This window comes from Rhinolophus sinicus, linkage group LG05 (assembly GCF_036562045.2).
Source record: "Rhinolophus sinicus isolate RSC01 linkage group LG05, ASM3656204v1, whole genome shotgun sequence".
NCBI classification, from domain to species: domain Eukaryota; kingdom Metazoa; phylum Chordata; class Mammalia; order Chiroptera; family Rhinolophidae; genus Rhinolophus; species Rhinolophus sinicus.
In genome coordinates this window covers 150522897-150542199 of record NC_133755.1, presented here as the reverse complement: position 1 = coordinate 150542199, position 19303 = coordinate 150522897, and the positions used below count along the sequence as shown (strand labels likewise).

The following is a 19303-nucleotide window of genomic DNA, read 5'->3' as shown; positions in this document are numbered from 1 at the left end:
GCAATTTATTTTTCTTATTAACTCAAAGTTTAGTATCTAATCTGTGCCATAAGACATAGTGTCAACATAAATTTTTATGTGAAACTGAATGAATATTCTAATACCTCCAACACAATTTAAATCTTCTATTACTTTTGTCATGAGGAGTCTCTGGTCCCGCTCCCCGCATAAGAACGCAGGATATGGTGAGGCCAAACAGGAACACCAAAGGAGCCATGGATAGGGGAGTCATACACTATATTCTCGCTGGCATTTGGATTGGAGATAAAGGAAGCAGGAGCCACATGATCCGCAATCCACAGTCTGTTTCTTTGCCACCCAACACACCCCACTTGCTAGCTGCAATCCACACTTCTCTGCCAACCAACAACCCCTTGCTAACTGCAATCCACTTGATAACCGCACTTGCTAGCCACGATCCGCCATCTGCTTCTCTGCCTGCCTGCCAACCAACCAACCAACGCCCTAGCGTAGCCACGGCAGTTATATTAGTGGCTAATGGCTAACCAGTAACAGCTGATGGCCATCTATTACCTGAGCTAGCACCTTTTCACGTGAGGCTGAGAGCCTGGAACTGCTCTCTGGGACTCTGTCCCCATAACTTTATTTAATTTCAAGTTAAAGTGATCATGCATTAGATGCAATTTTGTGGCAACTCTGTTCAAGAAAGACATTTTAAAATTAGCGCATATTTTCTGCAAGTTAAGAATTTATATAAAATAGAAACAAATTTTTAAGATAAAAAGAGTGACTGATTAAGAAGCAGTGCGATTTAAATAAAAATGACTAAGTAAACTTGATTTTATTATGCTGCTATTAACTTTCCATAAAAATATCCTATGAATAAATAACTTCCTAAAGTATTTTATATTTTTACCTTAATATAAAAAAATCAGACATATATAAGTATCTTGATCATATTTGGGAGGAAAAGAATTAATACTCATCTTGGTTATTTGCCACAATTCAGTTATTAATAACAATTTTGATTTCTCAGCATAAATCCCTTTATAATACTATACCATATATTAAATTGATCTTTCTACTTGAGAGAAAGGTAAAAACTCATCACAGGAGAAATAACATTTATAAGCAAATGAAAGAAAAGTTGGTTTATTAATACTTGTAATACTAATTAAAATAATAAATAATAGATTATCAAACTTTGCTTGAATGGGCAAATATACATATGCAGGGTACAAATGCATGATAATTTAACACTTACCAGGACAAGCACAGAATTTTCTTGAAAAAATAGCAACAACAAGAATAGGGAGCTCAGAAAAGAACTATTATATGTATTAATTTAACATGTTTAGAAAAAAATTACAAATAAATGGGTAGGGGAGAATTATTTAATAAATACAAGTAGGTTAGATGGTCTCAATTTGGAAAACTTAATTTAGAAAGCTAATGCGTAATAAATATCAAAATAAGTTATGTGTGGGTTAAACAGTTAAAATATTTAGAAATTGAATAGTTGAAAGAAAGAAGAAAACAGACCATTTCATCAAACTTCTGGCTGATAAATAACTTTTTAAGATTAGGAGCAAAATATGTATAAAATAAATGTAAATATATAAATATATATACACATTTTATTTTCAATTTCATATACAGTATGTGCAAATTATTATTATATATATGTGTATATATATATATATATATATATATACACACACACACACATATATATATATATATATATGTAAATAGTGTGTGTGTACCCACCCAAAAAGAAAAACAATGATATATTTGGTCAAACAAAAAATTTTAAAAATTAAAAGAAAATACACAAACACACACATACACACACACACACACGTCAATTAAGTAAAAAAAGAAAATCACTGATACAAAAAAAATGTCATAGAAGCTAGAAGAGAAAATATGCTAGAAATGGAGTTAATATTTTCAAATAAAGAGCTTATTATAATTTTGTAATAAAAAATATGCCCCAACCTGACCCAAACAAATGGGCAAAGAATATAAACATAAAATTTAAAACGGGGCATTACAAACTCAAAGATACATGAATTCATATTCAATATAAAAGTAAACAAGGAAATTCAAAACATAGGAACAAAATATTTTTAAACTAGTAAATTAGCATTTTAAAAACTCTTGAAATGCTAATAAGAAACATTCATAGAGGAACAGTTTCTCACATTTTTGCGATAGAATTATAAATTGTTTCAAACTTTTTATAAAGCATATTGCCAATCTGTACAAAATTCTAAAAACATTGATATCCTTTGACCCAGTGATTCTACCTTTAGAAATACATGCTTTTAAAGGTCCTAAATATGGAAAAACAATATATTCAAGATAAGTATCATCAACACATTATATATAACATATAGATTTTTTTTTAAGAAAAATTCCAACGCAAACAAAGCCAATTTTGGTATCCAATAGCAGAGGGATATTTAAACAAAGATTACATTATTAATAAAATAAATGTTATGAAAACTACTTAGTAACAAGAGAAAGGTTTGACATATTAAGTGGAAAAACAAATGATGTCAAGTTATCTGCATAGTACAATTAAAACTTAAAAAAAAGTTACTTAAATAGGGGAATGACTGAGGAGACACACTAAATATGTTAATAGTGAGTGAGAATATTGGAATGGCAAGATTCCAGGTAAATTTTTTCCCTCTCTTTTCCAAATTTCTATTATATGTTATATGACCTTTACAAATAAAATAATCACTTAAAAATCAAAATTATTATTGAATCATGAGTTAAACAAATATACCTATGCATGATATAAAAATATAAATATACTTTAGTCACAACAAAATTTTAAATACATTTGATTATTGTTATTGAAAACATATTCATATGAAAATATGTAATCATTTTGTTCACCTGGAAGCATTGTATAAAATTTTTCTTTTTCACAAACTCCTAGAATCTTCCTTTTTTATATTTACAAATTTAAAAGGATTATTTATGAAAATAAAGCCTTGGACTACAAAATAAATATTAATTCACTGAGTAATATCTCCTCACAGATTTCTATTATAAGAATAGAAATATTTCATGGAGAAAATATAATTTAAGGTCCAAGAGAAAAATCACAATTAAGAAAATGCAAAGCTTTAAGTTCATATGCTTAAAAGAAATCTGAAACAACTTGTATTAAAAACAAGTTATAAAATATGACTTAAACTGACATCAATTTTATGGAACTTAAATCTCCCCAGAAAGTAGATTCTCTGCTACAAGGTATTCATGTAACCTGATTCCATCTTCCTTGGCTCCTTCGTAAAAGATAATTCCTTTTAAAGCTCTAACCTTTTAGTATTACTTCCAAAGGGAATCAGCATCTATACTTTCTCTTAACTCTATATTTGTTAAAAGCAGGGGATGTTTCTAGTGCATTCAGTAAAGCCCTTACAGTTGGCTGATTTTTCTTTCTACACATTAGAGTCCATTTAATGTTAGATGAAGAGATTGCGGTAAAAAATGTATACTTTTATGTATTACTTCAATTCATTCAGAATTTCCCCAATGTATAATGCTGCAGTATTGCTCATTCAGCATAATGTCTCACAGCCAGGCTAACTGGTAATTGTTTTCACAGCTTTCCAGAGAGATGTAAAGTATATTTATGTACAAAGTGTTCAGTAGAATGACTTAACAGCAGTCCTAAATTCCTACTGACATTTGTTTAGTGTAAAACTAAACAGTAGCTTTGAATAAACTGAAAAGGCAACAACAGAAAGGGGGGAAAGGCTTTCCTTTCTCATTGTTCTTCAGTGAATGAGGAATAAATATGTACTGAGCAATTGAATGCAGTGATCTGAAGCAGCCCTAAAACCAAAAGGATAATTGCAGATGAATTTGCCTTCTACAGGGAAACAAAGAGAGCTTTATTGCAAACATCTTTAGATCTCACTTTTAAGAAGGCCAGGTCATCTAAAGTATTTCAAAAATTTTTTACAATTACCAGGAATGCGACATGTTATTTTAGGCAACAGTTTTACTTACTATATGTATAAACTAGTATGTGAATTTGGCATTATGAATGTATGCATTACGTTCATGCTCATTAATCAGTTTCAGATATACTTTTATTACTTCAAGTGGGATTCACAATGATTAATTTAAAAACTTTTCTGATAATTCAAGTTTCATTTATCTGGTGCCAAGTCTCCAGGAAGGAATTGCAGAATTGTTCTTAAAAGAAAATTTAGACATGATTTCCAAAAATTGGCAAAAAGGGGAAACCACATATGGTAGAGTGCACATATACATGTAGTGTATAATTTTCTAAAGTGAGCTTTAAATAAAACCTTCCAATTTCAACAATTCTATCCTGTAAGCATCAAGTCCAAGGTCTTCAAGCTGGACTCGTTGATTTCTCTATAGCAGACTCTTTCCGGGAATTCATAAAATTGCTAAGCCCTGATTTTAGCTATTAGCTTCTATCTCTCCAGATTTGCAAAAAGCAAATGATCAATTTAATTTAATCCTAAAGTGATAAGCAATGGCAGAGGGAAAGAAAAGCAAAGGATTACAAGTATTCAGAGCTTGCTTAATGGAAGTGATTATAGCACATGTGGCAAAGCGGAAATAATACTTTTACATCATTTTCATTCTAGCTTCTCCTTGTATACACATTTCCATTTTTAAATGGAAAATAAGAATTTGGACGTTTAAAATCAATATTTATAGGTAGACTCCTTAAATTTTGAAATGTAATACAAATAAGGATATGCATTGCTTTTATGTCAAATCTTCAATTTAGTTACTCTTCAAAAATGAAACAGCAAATACTCTTTCTCTCCATACCTGCATTAAGAAAGTTATACATTTGATTTACTTCAATATTGTAATATTATTGTTCAATGATATTCAGATGCACACGTTTCTGTCCTTTCCTCCTAAAAGTTATCTCACCTTGCACTTTGGACACTTCTGGGCATTCCTCTGCCCATGCTCAATTTCGCTGGCCCAGTGACGCAACAATTTGTCTCCTTTTTTGTATTCCTTGCAGTTAACACCTTCATGCCAAGGAGAGTGGCACTTAAAACACCAGATGAATTGGCAAGTGGGGCACTGGATCTGTGTAAGGAAAAGTAGTATTAAGTACTTCAATATTTGTAGAAATATTGAAAGTGTCTAAAGGATAAGAATGGTGATGCTTGGGGAAATTAGCTAAAAGGTTGTAATTCGTCCAGATTTAAAATATCTCCCCCTCCACAAGATCTAAAATACAATAAGATATGACTACTCTATTATTAAAGGAGGAAAGAATTGCTTTGACATGGATGATTTGGCTGTATGTAGACTATACTGGAATTAAACACTTGGGACACTCTGTAAACCAATTTGGCCTTAAGAAAATCTCTAAGATTGAAACACAGAGTAAAACCTGTGGTTCATGATGCCCCAAATCCACACACACTTAAATTCGCCTTCCCCTTGAACCAATTTCTCAGGCATTTCCATTGTTCTTTTTATCAGTGGCTTCATTCACTTTTATAAAATCAAAGCCCTTCAGATGCTTCATCAAATAAAACACACTGGCAAGTAAACTGCTATACCAGCATTTGCCATGAAGCATCATCTGAAATAATGGATAGCCCTGGTTTGCTATTAATCTAAGAGAGGTTAATTATAAAAAATAATATAAAGGATCCTATTAGAAATATATCAGTATGGTGGCTCTGTGGCCTGTACTTAGGAAACCATCATAAAAATGTCTTTGTATTTTCACTGTGTGGCGGTGTATGTGAGAGTGTGTTTGTATGTTCATTGAAAGTATTTTTCTTCCATTTGACATGGAAGATATTTTATCTGACTTCCTTAATTTTACAATACAGTGGAGTATTCCATTCTCATGCAGGATTTCTGGTCCTCACTCTCTAAACACCTAAGGGGATAACTTAAGTTTCTTATCCCTGTTTGATTAAAGTGAATTAATGAAATGTCTCAGTATGAACAGCATTGATAACTGACTATTCTCTGTGCTCTTGCATATGACTTTACCGTAGTATGAGTGAATTTAATGACTACATTTTGAAGATCAGTTAGAATTTCTTTTGGTAAACTATACACTATCACTACTTACTTTATTGGAAAACTACTTTTTGGACAATGGTGTTTCCAGTATATACATTAACTGAGTGGCAATTGTAATAACAACTCTTTGATTTACAACTCAAAAAAGCACTGCAGTTTTCACTTATGTCAAGAATAGATAGTTCTTCCTAGGCAATTATGAAGTAACAAAAGTACGTTTGCTTTTAATTTATATCAAAACAAAATAATATTTTCTCATAAAATTTTTAAGTCTTTATGTTTATTTATTTTTGAAATTGTTATAAGGTAATATTTGTACTGCTATATTACAAGCATTACTCAGTTTTATCAACAAAATAATGCTGCAAAGTAGGTGTAAACATCACAAGTTTACAGATAAAGAAACTAAGGCTCACAGAGATTAAAAAACTTGCCAAAAGTAGCATAGCAAGTATGTGTTAAGAACACATTTAAACAAAGTCTGTCGGGCTCCAAGGCCAGCATCTTTTCACCGCGCCAAAACTCTTCCTCATACTAAACAGCATTTTTTCTTTGACAACTGAAAAGCAAAATGTGGAAGTCAAAGAAAGTCATGTGGTTAAACTATTCAGTAAGTCAGAATTTTACATGATTATTAACATACGGTGAATCTTGAAAAACTTTTTCAAGATTTTACTCCCATAAATTAGGATAATCCTTGTGTGTGTGTGTGTGTGTGTGTGTGTGTGTGTGTGTGTGTGTTATGGGACATTAATAGTCAGTCACTTAAAATAACCATTTTTGCCTTTTCTGATATTTAAGGGGAAATAAGTCATTTTAAAAGTAAGACTGAGTTAAAGTAGGTGACCTCCCGATAATAGAATACAACACGATCATTCCCTTGTGTCTTTGAAACATGAAAAATAGATGTAAATATTACATGGGGCCTCAGTGAATGTAATTTCCAAACATAATAAATGAACTGGGGAAGACATCAGAAGACTTTGCTTATCCTCACCCATCTGCCATTATGTCAGAAAGATCTGAATACTTAATGCAGTTCTCTTCTTTTAGACATTATTCATAATTCTAAATTACTAGACTCTAGCATCGTCAGAAAACAAAACTTTGATTTTTAATCAGTCAGTCTTAGATTATATTTATGAAATGAAAAGAAGAATATATGTACTGGTGCTTTGAAACTGATACTAACTCTTGGATATCAGACAATACACTGGTTCAAGGGTCTTTGTGGCCAAGTTCTGAACTATCACATCTGTGGATCTCTAATGAATACAAGACAAACGTGTGATCCTCCGAAAGTACACTAGAATGATAAAAAACATCCAATACTTGGTGTCCATACCCAGGACTCTGGCTCTCAACTCCTCATAATGAACAACCGGGTCCTACTGCAGAGCCAGTTCTCCCCATCAGCACAGACTTGGGGGCAAACTGTGCAAACAGCTTTGCAGCAAACTCTCATGTGAAGATGAATAATTTAAATTCAGACCCAACTGCTTCCTGTTTCTCACTGAAAACATTAAAACAACGATTGCTTTGCTTTGGATTAAAATAATACAAGGACGAATAGCTGACCCCAATAACCTTGCTATTCAGAGAATGCACTTGAATTGTCTAAGTACTATTTGATCCGAAGATGCCTTCTTCATTCGGACCTGGACCTTAATCATATTCAAAATTGGCCTTATAGAAAACACAGACAGACATCCATTCCTTTATTTATATTTATTCCTCCACATGAAATGCCATCTCACAACCACAGACCTCCCAAACAGAGTGCCTGCCTTCTGAGTAATTATATTCACACAGAGGTCACCATGCTCTATCCTTGCTCCTCAAAGTGTGGTCATAAGAGTAGCAACACCAGCTTCATCTGGGAGCTTAGAGGAAACAAAGAATTCACGTCACACCCAGACCTTCTGGATCAGAGTCTGCATTTTCACAAGGCCCCCCGGTGATTCATAGACATGCTTAAGTTTGAGAAGCACTACTCTATACCAGGGGCCCCCATTTCCCTGGCACCTGATTTACACCAGGGATGAGCCCCTAAGCCAAAAACAGGTATCCACTGGCTGGCAAGCAGTCTGAGGTGGCTGGCATGAGCTTTGTGCAGCTGGGTGCTTATTGTAGAATAGAGATTAGCAAAGTCTGACTTTCCCTCTTGAGGAATGAAATAGGCTACATAGATACCTTTGCTGTGGAGGCAAAGGCAGAGGAGAGCTGAGTGACCACAATGCAGACAACAGGGAAAGAAACAACAGACATTCACGCCAGTGAGACGATAAATGAGCTCTCATGCTACCAGACTTTGTGTTGTAGTCTCTGGAAGGCCTGCCTGGGTGGCTGCTGACCCTGCTTCCCTGTCCTTCCTACTTCCTGTGCAGCCTTACAGTAAACTTCATTAACTGAGGTAGCTTGAGACAGAGCACATCTCTGCTTCTTATAGTTGGAGAAAGTCCAATTAATACAATCTGTTTACTGAAATCTTATCCAGATCAAATGCTACTTGTTTCAAGATGTCCTCCCTGTTCCTCCCAACCAGATTCAGTGTCTGTCTTATAGAACATGGAGATGTCTAATCTCCCTAACAGCCTACGAGTTCACTGTGGGCAAAGGCTGTGTCGCCTTCATCCTGTGTTTCCTGAGTTAAGTAACACAGAGCTTCTGGCACACGGTAGGTACTCAGTAAATTACTCCTAAAATGAATTATTTTGCTTATAGCCAATACTGCATATTGGCTAATATTAAATGACTTTAGAGAAAAACCAATATATCTAATTTATGACCAGTGACTGAGATGATATCATTACTTCTTAGATTAGCAGATGAGGTTTAGTAAATATTTTATCCACATGACATTTTACTGAGCATAATGATTAATGTGCAAAGCTGTCTACAAGAAGCAAGGCTGCAAGTATTTCAAGAATAAACTTATCAGAGTTGGAATCTTGATTAACTTGTCTCAGAATCCATGAAAGATAAAAGGACTTTATATTACATTTTTAACTTTTGAATTCCCTTAGTTTTTCCAGAAATCAGGGCTACAATCACACTCAGATGATAAGTTAAACCAACGCACTTTTCCTAAGTAAATGGTATTTCCTCTTAACAGTTCATCACGCCGAATAAAGAAAAACTCACAAAATAATAAGTCCAGAACCAAATAACACCCCAGATAAGTCTTTTCTTGCTAAATTCTATATACTTCTATATACATAACTATTTTACATAAATCACAAAATCATTATTTATCAGACTCAAAATATTAGACAAGATCCACATGTAAATGTAGCTTGCAAATATAAGCTAACTCAGTTTTTCAAGTACAATTTGCTTTATTAGAACTTCAGATTAAGACAAATACTCAATAATAAAACATATTCACAATTCATTTGCTCATTCAACAAATATGTATTAAACACCTTCAAGTAGCAGATACTGAGTATACTGATTTTAGGCACATAAAAAAGAATTACAATTCTTATCCTCAAGGAATTTATAGAAGGCAGATATATATAAACCCAGAGAGGTATAAAACCATGTAATAACTGCTAGAATAGAAGCTTAGACAAGTGGGTGCCATGGGAAAGGTGTTTCAGGGAATGCTGGAGGGTAGAGGTTGGAGAGAATGTGACCTTGAAATAAGAGTGGAATGTCACTGGGACAAGTGATGGGTGGCACTTCAGGAAGAGGTCCCAGCCTACGTCTCCACAGAGGCCTGAGATCACATGGTGCCTTGGGGAAATAGCAAGTGTTCCAATGTAGCCCAGAAATGTCACTTCAGCGGTCTTGACCCTGAGCCTTGCCAAAGTGCCCCCGAACCGGGTCCCATTACTCTTACATTAATATTCCTCTACTCCTGATGTGTCTCTCAAAATACATTGTGGTCCAGAAACACCTTATGTGAAACATATAAAACTTATGGCTGTCAGACTAGGATATGTTCTAAATAATCAATATGCAAATAATATGGATATCTCATAGTTATAAAAAGTTTTGTAACACCTTATACGGTTTTCTTGAAGAGGAGAAGATTCTGAAGAAATGCAGGGTATTATAGAGATGAGTAAAGAAGTATTTGATGCATGGCTTCAAATACTTTCAAGGAAGCACATCTCCCCTAGATCATATCCTAAAGCAACAATGGCAGTAGAGACTCTCCAAATGGGAAAACGTGGTTTGACTTCTTACCTTGATTTATTTTTTTATTGAGGTAAAATTGGTATGTTTCAGGTGTACAAAATTGTGATTTGACATCTGTATACACTACAAAGTGATCACCACCAAAAACCTTCACCATAAAATTGACACCCTTCACCATTTTGCAACACCCCTCCTCCATCACTAACCCACTTCCCTTTGGGTAACCACCAATGTTCTCTGTATCTATGAGTTTGTTTTTGTTTGTTTGTTTTTCACTTGATTCTTATTCCCTAAGATTTTACCTGCTACGTGGGGATTTCTCCCTGAATTTAGTGCCAGTAACACATGGGCATCATGAAGCGCTGCTCCCTGATTACAGTCCAAATGTGGCCAAGCAACACTTCCCTTAATTTTTCAAAGCATAACTGAAACTAAGCTGGAAAATGAAACGGAAAGTTTCTTAAAGATTGGGGACCAAATGGTGACAAAAACAGTAACACATGACAAGATAACCTACATAGAGATACAGTAGACATTCATATAAATCACCTTACCAACCTCCTTCATATTGGTTTCCAGGCTCCTTTTACATATGCAACTCGCTATTTATTACACAGTACTAGCTTTTCACTTCAGTACTAGCTTTTCTTTTCCAACTGAGTGGCATGCTCTTCTAGGGTAGCATGTCAGAATTTAAGAGATATGGGTTTTATCCTTTGACAAAAGTCCTCTCTCCCCAATTTGAAAAACCAGTTTTATACCAATCCATCTTGCTTCTACTGCCTGAAAACACCTTTTTATAGAGTCTTCCTCTAAATCTCAAAAGCAAGGCCCAGAGAAGTCTCTGTCTGAGTCTATTTCTTGTCTTAGGACCCACCTCTTCATAGATGAATATACACGGTACTAGAAGATTCTGCCCTGAGCTGTGTAGCCCAAACTCAGTAGCCAAAGCAATATGGCATCATCCTGCTTTCAATAGGACACTCTATTCTGAACACAATAGAATAAGGCTAACATCTCCCAGAGATACCCCCCTGAAGTAGCAGGAAGGCCATCTAATTACATAGTCATATGAGGAAATGGGCATATTTTCTGGGACCATTAGGTGAAAGCAGGAGAATGACAGATCTCAGCCTGAAGGTCACAAAGAATTCTTTCAATATGGAAGGGAATGCTTCTCTAAGCAGCAAGTTCCTTAACAATGGAAGTGTTGAATCTGTCTGAATGGCCAATTGGGAAGCATTTTGTAGAAAGGATTCACACACATGTTGACTACTGCATTACATTCCCTTACAGATGTGAGAGGGTAAATATGGCAAGGTAGGAATGCAGAGTATGGTAGATGAGAAACGCAGTCCTAACATCTTCCAGACCACTTTATAGGGAGCACCGGACTTGTTGACTTTTATTCACTACTCAGCAGGTCAGCAGAGAGAAATGATTCTTCACTTGTACCTTGTGCTGAAGATCCAAGGGATGATGTGATGAAGTGAAAAAACATACAGTTCTCAGTCCCATTGCAGGTCTGTTTATGGGAGCTGTGAGCCTTGATTATGACAATTATTTTAGTTTTTTTTTTTTTTTAAATCATTAGATGTAGGCTAAAATATCAAATGAATTCCAATATTTGGCTTGTGTTAGAAGTTCAAACACAAGTAAAGACTCTATAAAGTATTATGGCTAATTTATGCATCAAGAAAGCAGCAAAGAACTGTAGCAAAGCATGTCACTAGTAACCAGAGGGAGAAATTCATCCTAATAAGATTTAGTAGGCCTGCATCACAGATGAGTGTTACACATTTTTCAAAGGTAACATGGATAACACACCCTTTGTTTAAGCTGGCTTCATTAAACTGGGCTAGACGACTTCATCTTTCTCTCCCTCACAAATCTATGCTAGCAGCAATCATTTCAGGAAATACACGTTTTTATTGGCTCCTGACATCAATGATGCATTAATGCCAAGAGAAAACAGTGTCTGTCATAAACTAAACAGATCTTGCAAGGCTGAGGCACAATCTGATTCTTAATTTGTAAACACTGTCAACTTAAAGTGATGGTGTCAGAAAAAAACCAAAGAGCAAAGCAACACACTAATTGAACTTTCATGGGAAAGCTTTAAACATTTTTATACATGGAAAGAATTCTCAAAACATCTTTACTAGATGGAAATTTAAACACCATTCATTAATTCATCTATCTATCTATCTATCTATCTATCTATCTATCTATCTATCTATCTATCTGCTTGTTAATGAAAATTATTTATTGGAAGCACAACTGAAGAAGTGCAGCTGGGATTTGAACAGAGGATTGACAGGCCCCTAGAGACAGAAAGAGTGGGAAGTCATTGCCATCCCTAGGGCCAAAGAAACAAGGGAGGAAAGAAATTTCTGGAGCCCTGTGAGAATTATAAACATGAAGGAGGGACCACCTGGAGGGAAGCTGCAGTCATGGAGTGACACAACGATTGCCAGAACTTTGCACTGAATTAGGAAGGGAGTGAAGAAGTAATGCATCTACCATTCTCCCCCTCCATCCTCCTGTCTTCTGCCGATGCCAACCCTTGGCAAAATCCAAACAGAAATCAGGATGGTAAGGAATCTGGAGAAGCAGTCCAAAGAGGCAACTTTCTGGTGTACAGCACAGGTCAGAGATGGTTCAATAATAGACAGAGGAATAGGGTAAAACTGAGTATTACCCAAATCCCAGCCTTTCACCTAAGCACATTTTAAAGTACACCAATTAGGAATAACAAACCCATCGATTTGATTGTATCTTCAAAGACCTTAGAAAAGCTCTTTTACTACATGAGGATATAATGTATTTGTGCAGTTTTATAAAATGTGATTTCTATCCAGAGGGTTTATAATTACAAGAGAGAAAAAAGAATGCTAAATGTATAAGGTAAGAGGAAGTTTCCCCAGGACATTTTATTGGCTTTTTTTCTTTTACCTTATGATGAGTCAAAGCACCATTCTGTGAGTTATCAGTTTTCCTTGATATTTGTGGGAAGAGTGGGGATTATTACTAGTTTCGCCTGAAGGAAACCATAAATGGAATTACTTCTATTATAACTGGTTCCCCGTGTTGATTTGTGCGTGCTCTTCAATTCACTCCAAAGCAATATGAAAAGGGGGCCATTTCTTGGTCGACACTTGGAAATAAGAAGGAAACCTAGAACTGCCCCGTATCTCAGTACAACTCCTGGAAGGAAAATAACTACATTTAATCATTTTCAATCCTCTCCTCTCTTCCATGAAAAACGAACTTTTCCCTGCTTCTCCAAATATCCTTTTCTTCATTTCTGTGAATTCAACGACCACGCCCACCCCCTCACATGTTAATTCTTTCCAAAAGATCACTGCTGAGCATTAGAATCTCTTTGATGCCTAAAAGGGTCTTCAAACTTAACATTATCAACACACTTTAAACTAGTTTTCCACTCCCCAAACTCACTCCTCTTCCTCAAGACACAGTCAATTTCATTCCTCCTTTATTGACACCATGTGTCAGTCACCCAATCTTTTATTCTACCTCTATTCTTTTTGACTCTTCCGTTCCCTTCCCAATAACCCAGGGTCGCTCATTCTGCTGCCCTTGCCAAAAATTAGCACATCCTAAGTTTTGAGCACTTAGGATGTATCAGACAGGGCGCTGAGCACTTTGTATGTGTGATTTTGTTGAATCCTTACTATACTCTTATGACAGGTACTGTTACTACCCCCGGTCACCACTGAAAGATGTGGAAACTGTATCCAAGGTTACAGAGCTAGTATGTGGAAGGCTGAGAGTTTAAATCTAGTTTGAAGCCAATGCTCTGACCTACCTTTTCCAGCTTGGCAAATTCAAAAATTCAAGGCTTAGTTTAATGTGTGTATTCTTTAATGAAGCTTTCCCAACCTCTCCTGTGTACCAGCATTTTCCATTCACATTTGTTACAGTACACATTATTATTTGTGCATTGGCCCATTTATTATTTCCTTCAACAAATGTATTTTGAGAACATACTCTGTCAGACATAGGGCTTGATACAGGTTATCAGCAATATGCAAGCCTGGGCCTGGCCTCCTAAGAGACCAGTGAGAAAGAGAAACTGTAAACACATAACCACACAAATACACCACAGAATCCCAGGTGATAACTGCTACGGAGAAAAAACTTCAGGTGCTGGTAACGGGTCCATCTTCAGGCATCAAATGAGTGCCATTAAAGCCACAACTTCAACATCTTTATTTTCCCACCACCACCGTGTTCTCTATATTGACATGCAGTTGGAGTTGTGTTAATAAAGTATAGGAGCTGTTTAGATTAGAAATTAGATTTCACAGTGGAAGTTGAAATCAACCTTGTAGAAAAGGAATGGTATAACTTTTCGGAAAGAGTTACAGAGTTAAGAACATAAATATGATGAGTGAAAAAAACTAGATGTGACCAAAGGCAAGGTTGTCTCAATGTAAATGCCTCAGTTTAGGAATGCACTGGTTCTATTTGGTATAGTATGAGTTGGACAGAGTGCAGAGCATAATGAAAAGCTCTATTTACTCAAACTTTTGTGGGAAGGGAGATGGTAAGGGAGGGCCGAGAAGGATAAACTGGCACTTAAGAGTTCTTGTAACTGCTGGCTGATACATTCTGTTTACCTCTTTACATCTGCTAAGTATATAAAAAATTTAATAAGTGGTTATTTACAAAAACCTATTCAAACTGAAATCCCCAAATATGATATTTTAGATCTTAAATTTCATGTGAGATGCTCTCAAATGTATTTCCTGCTATAAAACAGCTGTAATATTTTCAAGCAGTCCTAACTCAGTATGTTAAGTGCTTCTGAATTGATAGCAGAAGCCATAATAAATGCTCAAAGAGTGACATCTTGGATCAAGATACTGTAACTCAATGATTGAAAAAGGATAATATACATTTCAAGGGTTTTATAAATAGATACAAAACCCACTTTAGGCTGTAAATATAAAGAGATTTTAAATTGTTCAGACATGTTACACATTAGTAATCCCCCATTTCGGTTGCCTTATGACTCAATTTATTGCATTTGAGTACTTGAATTCAGCCCTCTTAAAGTTATGATAAATTATACCAGTTTGGAAGTGGGTTCTGTTATTGGGGAAATGGAATTAAAAAAAATATAGCAAACCTAAAAATCATTCATTTGTTCGCCACTAAGAGTGAAGATATTAGTCTGAAGTTTAGGGTGCTACTGTAATCATGAATGTCACAGTTGGTTTGCTGGAGTATTCATGTCTTCACTCATAATATCCAGACAGGTAGAGCATGTAAATCAGGTAGTTCATGTTAACATAAGAGCTTGAAGTTTCATGATGAAAAATGCTATATAAACATTATACTAAATAGTAAAAATTATTGCTTCAGGAATTGTTTGAATTACACCTAGGACTTTATACAATACAGAACAGAGGGATTGTTTATCTTTTCTATTATAGATCTTCTCTTCTACAAGAGTAAAGAAGAGTAACAACCAAAGTCATCCTCCAATTCTGTGGTAACTTTATATTTCTTTAAAGTTGCTTAATATTTTCTCTTTATACTGAGATTTTCAAAGCTCACCCATTCCCATGAATTTTCACTGCTTCAGAAATCAACAACATTTTTTCTTTTTGAATTCCTCATCTTCCCAAAGCAAATTTCATTCTCCTTTGCTTATCAAAAGTAAAAATCCGACCTTATTAGATTTCAGATTTTGATCCATTTGCTCCCTGCATCTCTTCTTACCTACAACCCAATTGGTAGACATTGGAGGAAGCCTGACATTGGGGAATGTTATCAGGGTGCCCCAGGTTCACTCAGAATTATACAAATATTATATTTTTCAAATTCTCCATATTTTACTCTTAATACATGTACATTGTGATAAAATATACTCAATACAACAAAATTTGGTGATTTTGGATGAAATGAGATCTATAACATTTCACTATTGCTATAAATGCACCTTACATTACACCTCCTTTCACCCATTTCATAAGAACAAGATTGTTTAAAATTATTTTCACTTTTAGTCAATTATATACACATGCTTTAATTAACACAAAATTCCAGAATAGTATAGTCTGAGTTTATGTATAAATTATATAAACATATATAATATATAAAATGTATGTATAATATATAATTCTAAACATCATTTAGGAGCAAATAAAATATCCAAAGTTATGGAATAACAAGTCCTCTGAAAACTAGTAATTTCTGATAACATCAATTACAGAATAAAAATAACTTAAAATACCCAAAGAATATACAAATAAAAGTATTCTCTTGCTAAGTCAGCATTCAAAATCACTGTGAGGGTATTATTTTGTTATACAATTTTGTAACCTCAAAAATGCACTTTTTAGTGAAGAAAAAAAGGGGGGTGTGTGTTTCCTGATAGTTATGCTTAAAGAGACTAGCCTGCACAAAAACAGTAAATAAAAAGAAAAATTAACTGTGAGAGTCAAGCAATTTCAAAGACCAATGCTCATTAAGAAGCTTTGACTAACCTAATCTAGCTCATCATTGCAATGGTAGAGGAAACACGTGCTAAACCATGGTCCCCTCAAAGCTACAGAATGAATAATGTAGTCACCACTGCTTCCAAGACGTGAACACGGGCAAAAACTTACCTGAAATGGAGATGACTTCAAACAGCCTTTGAAACCACTTCATCCTGCCATTCTGCTGTAATGACAAGGATGAAAACTACTGCCACACGCCTCATCATTTTTCCACTTCATTTACTGCAAAGGTTCCCAATTTGGCTGTATATTAGAGTCACCCAGTGAGGCTCAAAAATTCGCCAGACAATTGTTCTGGGGCACTGGGGTGTCTGAAAGCTCTCCAGGTGATTCTAATGCACAGCCAGGGTTATAAATCAATGATTTGCTCCCATAGTTGCTGCCTTAGGTTTCCCTACCTTTTAGCCTTGCCCTCCTGTGACGTCGTCTACTACCGCTGCCAGAATTATCTTTCTGTATGTCTACAGAATTCAATTCAAACTTCTGAGCACAGCCTTAAAGAGTCAACATGATCTGCTCTTAACTACCTGCCTGATCTGTCCCCACTGACTCTACCAAACACTTCTTTTCAACATTGACCTGAGCACTGACTCATCTCTTGCTCGGAAATGTTCTCCATTGTTTACCTGGCTGGGAAGAAAAAAACAAAAAAACACACACACACCAAAAAGCATCTTCTCTACAAAGCCTTTCCTGACATCCTATCCTTAACTCCTCTGTCAATGTTCTCAAAGCACAAGTGTATTGGGTTTTTTCTTTTTGTTTTTTGACTACTCATACGGAACTGTCATTTTAGAACATGTATCTCTCTCACCTTCATTACACATTTTTGGACCAAGGACTATGTCATATTTGCTTCTGTATCCCTGAAACTTAGCACAATGCCTAGCACATACTGGCATTTTGTATTTGCTGAATAAATGAATAAATGGTATTTGATACTGTTTTCACTTATGATAGACACAGCCCACGGGGCCTCACACTGGGTCTACCAAAAAAGTCAAGCTTATACCAAATTGAAAAAAAAAAAAGTCTTAGTATTTATTTAATATTTAGTAATAGTAATGACAATTACTTTAAAGATGAGCCTTTCAAGTAGGTTATGAGATGAATCTGAAACATGCTTAAAGTCAAAGAAAAACTTGAATTAAATCCTCAAGAGTGCTGTCCTTTCATCAGCCTCCCCAAGCCACCTATTTTCAGAATCATAGCCAATATATACTCACCTTCGACTCTGGTAAGGGAAGGAAGCCCACTTAATGCCCACCACAAGTTGGCCCAATGTGGCTGCTCCCATCATGTGACATCTAACCCACAACTCTGGTGAACATGCTTACTTTGTATTTGCTTTCTGATCTGGAAGGGGTGGGAATATGTCCCTTTTTCTTGAAGGTTGTAAAGTGCTTGCACTGAGGACATGGCTTGGTGCTGGAATCAATACGACCAAGTTCCAAGAAGTACTTATATTTGATGGAGTCTTCATGAGTTAAGTTATAGATCACCGTTGCTTCTTCTAGGAATTCAAAACATTCTGTGATAGGGCATTTGATTTCTACTTGGCCAACTTGTATCTGTGTGAAAGAACAGATAGGAGAGAAAACAAAAAGCTTTGGTTATTACATTGGTTATTACATCATTTTTTCTTTATTTAATGACTATAGTAAAGGACAATCTGTCATTTTTTCATGACTCCTAACAAAATAAATCATAGTTACTTTGGTTCCCATATTAAGCAGTAACACAATAACTAATCACTATATAATGTTTCCAAAATGAATTATAGAGTGTTTAAGCATTTTCTATCATTACATTTGTGAACTTAAATGGACTTAACCCACAGGCTCACCAAAGAAGCAAATTATCATCCCATCCTCTGGAAAGGCCAGGGTGAGACAGCATTTAGACAGTATGCCAACTAAAGGAACAGCTAGGATGGCAAGGTGTTTCAGATTTTTCAGCTTTACTAAAGAGTATCTCAGCACTAAACTTTGAGCACATTTAACTACTTGAAAAGGACAAAAAGGAAATTTTGCAAGTCTGTATACATACAATATCTAATAATTTAAAAATCATTGCCAAAAATTAACTCTATTTTCCTTGACTCTTCCATGTAAAGAACATATGATAGTTCTTAATCAGAATAATCAAAATACCAAGTAAGAAAGTTAAACCAATCACAACAATGTAAAAAAAAATTCTAATAAGATTTGGCTACTACTTCGGTAATTTATAAAATGAATTTCTTCAAAGGACCACAGAGTTAGATTAGGAGAGGAAAGGACACACTGGAATCCTACATTTAGCATTTGGAATGAAAGTCAGATATGGCTAGCATTAAAGATTACAATATAAGAGCAAAGCACAAAGTGTGGACATAACTAAATTTTGAAAAAAGAAAATAAACTTTAAAATAAGGAGTATCTAGAATGTTCTCTGTAAATTCTGAACAATAAGTCTTTATGTGCATGGTGGCATAATCTCTTTTGTCCATTGTTACATAGCAAAGGGAGGCAGTGATAGCGCCAAATGCCAAACAATGCTAAACTATTTCTTTTTCACTTGGGTGAACCTGACATTCTGAGAAGGCA

At 35.1% G+C, this 19303-nt stretch overlaps 1 protein-coding gene across 2 annotated transcripts in view; it reads right to left on the bottom strand.

Annotated features, from left to right (window-relative positions):
- The window catches only part of RNF217 (ring finger protein 217), a 126757-nt gene that overhangs the window by 27546 nt on the left and 79908 nt on the right, over positions 1-19303 (bottom strand). Inside the window, exons 2-3 of one of the 2 annotated variants that reach the window (XM_019729507.2) lie at positions 18053-18286; positions 4912-5076 (exon numbers count right to left, since the gene is read on the bottom strand). In XM_019729507.2, the coding sequence (XP_019585066.2) occupies positions 4912-5076; positions 18053-18286 (399 nt within the window). The remainder of the gene's footprint in view (positions 1-4911; positions 5077-18052; positions 18287-19303) is intronic. The other variant, XM_074333531.1, reaches the window with a different exon arrangement.